The 8,846-nt window shown below is 38.7% G+C and overlaps 1 protein-coding gene across 2 annotated transcripts; it reads left to right on the forward strand.

The window, feature by feature from the left end:
* The first annotated feature begins 387 nt into the window (after positions 1-387).
* On the forward strand, positions 388-5,432 carry GJD2 (gap junction protein delta 2). Of its 2 annotated transcripts, XR_010086316.1 has the most exons (3): positions 388-587; positions 4,035-5,065; positions 5,153-5,168. XR_010086316.1 is itself a non-coding variant. In XM_063440355.1 (2 exons), exons 1-2 carry the CDS (start codon positions 517-519, stop codon positions 4,876-4,878), a joined length of 915 nt encoding a protein of 304 aa, XP_063296425.1. In that variant the 5' UTR covers positions 388-516; the 3' UTR covers positions 4,879-5,432. The 2 variants fall into 2 exon arrangements, 1 of the variants encoding a protein (XP_063296425.1); XM_063440355.1 differs by having other exon boundaries at positions 4,035-5,432.
* The last annotated feature ends 3,414 nt before the right edge of the window (positions 5,433-8,846 follow it).

The raw sequence follows: 8,846 nt of genomic DNA on the forward strand, positions 1-8,846 counted from the left end.
AGAAAGCCAACAATGACACATGACAACTAGTGGGTTAACAGAAGCTCCTCACCTGCCTCTCCCCTCTCACACTCTTCCTGTCCCCTTCTAATCCAGGAGCGCACTTTACATCAGCTCCCTGTCTGCTCCTCTTGTTTTAGGATTTACAGTCTGGGGAGCAGATTAAACCGAATCGCTTGATCACAAAATTAATCTGTTATCTCTGCATTACACCCCCTTCCTCCTCTCCCTTCTCTCTCTCGCTCTCTTTTTTTTTTTTTCCTTTTCTATAATAACATTTAACAGAATCCCACTGGCTGTCTCTGGCTCCTGTCCAGGGACCTGTCTCTGTGACGCAAGCAGAGACTACTTAAAGGGAGATTACAGGCAGTAAGACAGTGCAAGCAGCCCTTTCCCCGAGCAGGGACAACTCTGATCACCAAACAGATTACACTGAGCACAGGTCACCTCCACACGGTGGCTTCCCCAGGAGAAGGTGAATAGCCTCCCGCAGAATCAGGTCTTCGATGTACAGCGATGGGAGAATGGACTATCTTAGAAAGACTTCTGGAAGCAGCTGTGCAACAGCACAGTACTATGATAGGAAGGTAAGCAAGCTCCAAAACTCTGATACTTTGTAACGGGTAGACTTAGCAGCTTATCACACAATCTGGATACAGTCACTTAAACCTGAACCCCACTTGCACTTAAGGTGGAATCTGGGCAGTTATCTCCAGACAGTATCTAGAACGTGTCTAATTCATATGGATGAATGCAGTCTGGATAGCCTGATGGATATGTATGTGTGGTACTTGCTGTGTATTTTATTCAGAATTAATGCATAATATTTTAATTCCATGATTATTAATGGCTTCACAGAAGTTTTACACTATATAATAATTAAACAGCTGATGGCAAAAAAACACCAAAGCACATTTACTATTATTGGAAAAAGAAAATCTGGAGGAAGAACGTAAGCTAACCCTGTGATGCTACACAGCACTTCATAATAGATGCTAGCAATTTGCAGGGTTTATGGGAGAGCTGCCAGGATTGTGTCCCCCCCCTCCACACACAACCCCCGCCACCATAAACAACAAGCAGAGCTCCTTGAGAACCGAGATTGATGACCCTCATTAGTATCAGGTGCATATACTGCACACATGTGCCTGGATACAATCTGCATCAGCAAAGCCTTTATGTGCAAAGTTTATTCGCTTTGCAGAATGGAAAGCTCAGATTCTTTAAGGAACAAATCCTAAGTGAATACATCTAAATGTGGATCCAGGACTCCATGCCGTGCACACTGCTACTATTGGGGTCTATTTAAATATACTATACTGTAATAGTCACTACAGCGACATATAATATAAATTGCATTACCCCCCCCCCCCCCTCCAAAGAAAAAAAGAAATACATGTTAGTGAAAATAAGAAAAATAAAATAATAAAAAAATAAACAGGACACTTGAGAACTACTGCCTGAAAAATGCACAAGAAAACCAGAAGTATGTTTTCGTCTAAATTCCTTTCACTACCTGAGAAAGCTGCAGTGACCTACAAATGATTAGGTTTAGAGTTCAAGCCCTGTCTTCCCTGTCACACCTAATTATAGTACACCTTCCACACCAGCGCCGTGGTTCTGCCTGTGGTATGGAATTACCTTGCGTACACAGGGAACATATGCAGAGAAGATTTCTGATGCTGTGCAGGAAGCAAAGCGTTCAGAGACACAAGCAAAGAATAGCTGTCAGTGTGGATCGCTTGCTGTCTGAGACAATGTACCAATTTCTACTCTCACTGTACATTATCTGTATGGGGGAGATAGGGGGCAAGAGCAGAAATAGAACCACTGATGCGGTTAGATCCTTTCTTTAAATGTAAAAAAAATTATTAAAAAGATATTGCAGGTAGTTTATTTTAGGCCAGGGGAGGGGGTCAATGTAAAACCAGAATATTTATGCTTAACAAAATATTGTTTCCAGTCATGTAGCCATTGCAAACATGATGGTTTCATTGTGTGTGATGATTTGCCTCCTGTTCACGTTTCTGCACCATTAAATCAAAACCATGCAGTGCTTTTTCACGCCATATGGCACCTGCTTTAAAAAAAAAAAAAAAGGGTAAAAAGTTACTGTAATTAAAACGCAAAACAAAACTGTAAACACTGTAAGCATTTGTTTGTACTTGCCAACTATAGTAAAAATATATAAATTTTTCATGAAATATCGATACACAGATATTTCATGAAAAAAGGGAAAATGAAATCTCTCAATTATGCTGTATGTAATTCAGCCAGTGATCTGCTGGTTCAGAAGATGTGCTTTGCAAAATACAGGAGGCAAGGAGAGGTGAGCGCAGTCATTTATGCTGAATGAGACACGAGTTACCTATAATTCTTCGGGAAAAAAAACATTACAGAGCAAATGAAGAAACCGTTCCACACCCTGGAACTGCAGAGCTGCTCTCTGGCTCGAAGACAGGATTACCACAACACTTAATAAGAAGTGTATGCATGTCTCGGGCTCTTAAGTAAAGAAATAGGGCTCAGAGGAAATCAAGAAACAAATAAATAAAACGGGACAAGACAACATTTAAGCATCCCGATTAATTAAATAGAAATGTAAGCACTGCTAACCGAGCTGGCAGTTAAATGGTTACTGTTTCAGAGACAAGGGTGGCATAAGGCTTTGCCTTATAGATTTTTAACACAGCCGAGCATCTACATTTGCGGTTCAGCAATCACTGACTGACCTAAGACCTAAAGGCAAAAATTGTCTTGGTAATTAAGTTACTTTTAATCGAGAGCATCTGATATTCTGAGTGTTTTGTCGGAAGTGCAAATGCGTTCCTAGTCTTCATTGACTTATAACCCCCCTAACCCATACGGAGAATAAAGCAGTAATTAAATACTGAAAGAGTACAGCACTTTAATTGCACACTTGCTGCTTTTTGACAAGGGGGAGGAGGGGGATAGGGCTGGATGTGAAGCTGACCAGAGGTTCCCTGCAGGAAAAATTTCAGCACTGGACAGCTCCTCATATACATCAATGCGAAAGGACAACCTCGAAAGGATGTTTGAAAAAGAAAAAAATATCCCAGGGACACTAATCTTAACACTATATATACACAAATATATATTCACTATATACACACACACACATATACATATAAATATAAATATACACACACATGTATACATTTATATATAAGTGCGTGTGTATAAATAAATATATATATATATACCCACACACACACACCACAAACATAACAAAAGCTGTTAAAGCTACGTTTTTATTTTGTATAAAGTAAACTAGTGATAACTAAAACACTAACCAAGCTGTGTGGTCAATTGCCTAATCTATCAGTATATATATATATATATATATATATCCCAGTGAAGGACCACTGCACAGTAAATTAGCACCACGTGTTACACAAAAGGTCTCCATGTCTGATCTACCACAACTATTGGCAAAGTTACATACAGACACTTTCATGTTTTTTTTTTGCTTAAAATATATCTATGTTTTAATTTGTATATGTCACATTTTATAAATTATTAAATTTAGGACTTCTGGTTTTAAAAAAATTATAATAATAATATTGTGTAAAGTTCTGATGATTTCTATCCTAAACTAGCAAGAGGCCCAGACACACGTGTGCATGCTTATACAGAGGCTTTGATATTTCCCTGCACATATTAGTCACAGTTTATTCCTGGTCATGTTTAGAAGAGTGTGCATCGAATGACAATTTGTTCCAACTTGGGTTACGATCAATAATCCCCTTACCTTTTCTGCTGACAATCACACAATATTTTCATTACGTTTTATGCAGAGCTGACATTTTTTTTACAGTACATCCTAAAGAATCTCTATGATATGAACATTCTATTTCAAGGCAAAAAAAAAAAAAAGTATTTTTTAAATATACTAGGTGACAGGGAAGGACAGTATTATTCCAAGTGAATTAATAATATGAAAAATTAGCAGATCTTAAACCCATGTGTTTTCCTTTCCATTCTACATGCCTAACACGTGTCTTTCCTTTTAGGATTCTACTGACAGTGGTGGTAATCTTTAGAATTCTCATTGTGGCCATTGTTGGGGAGACTGTTTATGATGATGAGCAGACCATGTTCGTCTGCAACACTCTCCAGCCAGGATGCAACCAAGCGTGCTACGACAGGGCTTTCCCAATTTCTCACATAAGATACTGGGTGTTTCAAATTATTATGGTCTGCACACCAAGCCTCTGCTTCATTACCTATTCCGTCCACCAGTCTGCCAAGCAAAAAGAGAGAAGATACTCCACAGTCTTCCTCACTCTGGACAGGGAAGGAGACAACGTAAAACGGGAGGACAGCAAAAAGATTAAGAACACTCTGGTGAATGGAGTCCTGCAAAATACAGAAAACTCAACCAAAGAGGCTGAGCCTGACTGCTTAGAAATCAAAGAAATACCTAACCCTGCCATTAGAACCACCAAATCCAAAATGAGGCGCCAAGAAGGCATCTCAAGGTTCTACATCATCCAAGTAGTTTTCAGAAATGCCCTGGAAATTGGCTTTCTGGTGGGACAATATTTCTTGTATGGCTTCAATGTCTCTTCCATCTACGAGTGTGATAGGTATCCTTGTATCAAAGAGGTGGAATGCTATGTTTCCAGGCCAACAGAGAAGACTGTGTTTCTCGTTTTTATGTTTGCGGTTAGTGGCCTATGCGTTGTGCTGAATTTGGCAGAGTTGAACCACTTGGGATGGAGGAAAATCAAGACAGCTGTAAGGGGTGTACAAGCCAAAAGGAAATCCATCTACGAGATCAGAAATAAGGACTTACCCCGAATGGGTGTACCCAATTTTGGCAGGACTCAATCCAGTGACTCAGCCTATGTGTGAGGATATTTCAAATTGTAGCATCTGAGAATTGGGCCCTTGCAGCATGACGAGAGGGGGAGGGTGTCTGATTAATGGAATGCCCTTGGACGTGATTGCCATTGCATTGCAGGAATGAGCTGGCTGGCAAAGTTAATACCAATCAGTAGCAGCTGCCAGTAATTTAAATTGGCTGAAATCTCTGGCACCGGTAGCTATTATTAATAATGTTTGTGAATATTATATTTGATACAGGATACTTTTGTACAACATAACAACACAGACTACTTTCTTACAGAGCCTCCATCTCTCCGAGCCATCAATTTTGAAGTTACGTGATTGTAAACACACAACAAAGAGAGATTGGTGATTATATGGAGGGATTAACTCCTCCCTTGACTGTTGAATCAGACAAGTATGTAGCAACTCAGTATCAGAGACTACACTCAGACATGATGTTGGTATTTGTGTGCATTTTGGGGAAACTTGGTCTGAGACCTTAGGGTAGACTCTGGTCACACATGCTGAAATAGGGGTTATACTGCCAATAAATATTTGCTTAAAAAAAAAAAAAAAAAGGTTCATAATAATAAAAGGGTATGCTAGGCTGAAGGAGTTTCTTCCTCCCCAAGCAGAAAATTAAACTTAGTCCGGTTATTCCACAAGGCTGATTTACCCAAAGGCTCTAAAGATAATTGCCTGCTTGGTAAAACAGCTTAGCAAAATAATACTGCAAGTTAATTTTTGTAACATCAAGGAAAGAATTCCAGAATATTATGTCCCAGACTCTCAAATACTCCCATATTTTAAGAACAACTGCACTAAAGCACACATCAATACTTCTAAATGCCAATCTGAGTATTAAACAGGAAAGTGATCCGTCTGCATCCCACGAATACCGTAGGATTATAATAGTAAATAAGGCATAATAGTGACAGATAAACTATAGGCTCCTAATGCATGATTTTATTTTATACTTCTCTCTACATGTACTTTCACGTCCTTGTCTTAAAAGATGGAAATTCATTTTTATTTTTTTCTTTGACAGAAGACTTATTTTACGCAAAGCATACGAGATTGGCGTAACCAGTGCAAAACTATACTTTTGAACATCCCTTTAACTACACCTGTTGTTTAACCTCCCCGACATTCGCTCATAAAAGCAAGCAGAAACCTTTATTGCACTGATGTAAAGAGATCCAATCAAGCCCTAATGGCAATTTGGTGGTCACTCTTCACTGACCTTGACATGCCTTGTTTAAAGTCTTCTGCTTCTTCCCATCACATGACTTGTGCTGAGGCTTAACAATTTCTAGAGGCATTCTTCTTGTAGAAACCCTCATAGAATCAGCGAGAGAGACAAGAATATGTCAACATTCCTTGCAAAAGGAAACAGTGTGATGACCTACTTATCAAGCAATGGCCAAATCGGGATTTAAATTTTTTTTTTATTTAACACTTTCTTTATGGTCAGTGTAATTTTAAATAAGGATATTAGAAAGGAAATTTTTCCTGTTAGCATGCTATCTGTTTTCTGCATGGCTGATGTATGCTGTGAATGCATTTAGCTTAATGAAATTTAGCCTGGTGATTAAATGCTGAGCTGTGCATTCTGAACGTCCCTAAAATCGTACAGTTCTACTGAAAACAAGAGTAGATCTGCAGGATATGCAGGGTAGCGGACAAGGGTTGCTTGATATAGACACTTGAAGCCATGATTTTTTACAAAGGGCTAGAGAAGGAGGCACAAGAGGCAGCTTTTAATGGACAAAGAGTTTGATAGATTGATATCAAACTACCGGCAGAAAATGCTGGTGTAAAGTGATAGGTTAGTGCGAGGATAAAAACATTTTTTTTTAAAAAAAGCTACTTCAAACATGCAGTCAGGGAAATGAAGACTGAATAACCTATTCATAAAAAAGTCACAAATATCTGCATCCCCCATTTGATCATTCACTATTTACAATCCATATGAGTCCATAGGGTATAGGGTCTATAAACCAAACATTCACTGTGCAGAAAGCGGGGTAAAAACATGTACATGATGCTACCACCAAGTTGACCAAAATACAATTCCGGGGTACTTTCTTTGGGAAAATACTTGGTGCTGTTTTTTAACACTCTGCTTCCTAACTTTTTTAGTGGAATCACAGATAAAAAATTAATAATATAAACTATACTTTTGTCTTTGATTATGCATCGTGACAAGGTTGTGAGCGACGCAGGCATTCATTGGGTACAGAGATTATGTATTACGAGCGTAGCAATGGCTTTGTGTTTCTACGTAAATAAGTATTTAAACTTGGAAGGGACTCTAGACCCGGCAAGTGAGTTCACAGATTAAGAGCTACTATTCAGAATTGTAATCTAGAGATTCACCTTAGCTTCTCTCTGTCCAGAGGGAAAAAGCAAGACATTTAACGGCAATTCCTTGCCTGGTCCCACGGCATCACGGATAATAAGAGGGATTTGGTGGGTGATCTCTCTTTCAGGTCAATCTGTGGATACTCCACGTCTGCTACTGAGAATATAATCGCTTGTATGTACCAGAGACCTTAATTCTTCAGTGCACCTTCACTACAGATCACATCACCTGCTCCCAGCACCTGTACGGCTGCAGGGACATTGTGCATTGTTCTCGGATATACAGACAATGTTACAATGAATTCTTACATCTGGTATTGGAATCTTGAACTTGAATATGCGGTGGGCTGGACATGACCATATTATCCACCCCAAAGGCAGTCTTACCAGCTAGTGAAATGGGGTAAAATTTTTAGCCAGCATGGCTTAAAAATGAACTGGTCATTATGTGCCTAATCTAAAAGTAAAATAAAAAAGGGGTGCTATCCTTCACCCCCCATAAAATGTATTTGTCAACATTCTAAGTCTAAAAATCTGTGAAGTTCCGGGTATTATGGTACAATTCCTTTTTATTACAACATTGTTTAAACAGGAGGACTGTATATAAATGCAAATTTAGGGGTACTCTCAGGTTGCAAATATAATGCAGTTTTCCCGGCTTATTTCATGAGTTTCAGTGTTCGTTATAAATCATACATAAACAGGACTGTGTTGGTATTTTTTGGAGCTACGTCCTCTGAGAAAACTTAACTTTCTACTATTTTGTTTTTATTTCATTATGTGATCAGGCCTGTGTGCAGTTAGGTACTGATTGCCAAATCGTTTTTGATACTATACAGTTGGGCGTTTATTGCTGGGGGGAAAAAAAATGTACTGCTACGAAGGAAGGGCATCTATATTAAGCTATCAAAAGGGATTTAATAGGAATATGTAAAGCAGACCACAGTACCGCTGTATGGTATTGTAAGAAAATAAATCATACAAAAACCCAGTATTACATAGATATGAAATATTTCGTAAATAATTCATCAACCTGGTTTAGTTTGGCCCCGGGGGGGAAAAAAAAGGAAACAATTTGGAGCATAAACTCATTAAATTAAATGCCCATCCAAGAACTCAGAGAGAGAACAAATGTTCCTGTGCCCTTGAAAATACAAAATGTCTAACATGTGTATATGTATGTGTATATGCAGTACAAGTACAAAATAACTATCACAGTGCTCTGTCATAAAGGAGCCTTTGCTACCCCAGGACCATACAAGATCTTGTACAATGTATAAGGTCTAGTAACTGGGTTTATGACAAAGCCTGTACAGTACGTCCTGGTTGATTAAGGAATTGCAGTGATACAGCAAGCAAATGAAATTAAAAAGTGATTAGTACTTTTTGTTTAATCTATTTTTTTTTTGCACATTTTAAAGTATTATTGTTACATTGCGTTAAACATTTTGGTCACCTCCAGCCTGGTGTGTCCCATTAAATGTTGTACAAGTCCTGGAACCACCCTGTAGAGCTGGCGGAACTACCATGAATACCTTTTGCAAAATGCACTTTAAGCAATATTCCCCAAAGAGGTGTCATGGCCTATGTCCCTGATGTTCATAACACATTTAGCATTTCTTGGTATT

Source organism: Pelobates fuscus, chromosome 13, assembly GCF_036172605.1.
Source record: "Pelobates fuscus isolate aPelFus1 chromosome 13, aPelFus1.pri, whole genome shotgun sequence".
Taxonomy (NCBI): domain Eukaryota; kingdom Metazoa; phylum Chordata; class Amphibia; order Anura; family Pelobatidae; genus Pelobates; species Pelobates fuscus.

Excerpts from the sequence above, each read along its gene's own strand:
- GJD2 (XM_063440355.1), top strand. The coding sequence starts at position 517 with ATGGGAGAATGGACTATCTTAGAAAGACTTCTGGAAGCAGCTGTGCAA. Across the intron at positions 588-4,034 it reads CACAGTACTATGATAGGAAG|GATTCTACTGACAGTGGTGG; the intron begins GTAAGCAAGCTC and ends CTTTCCTTTTAG.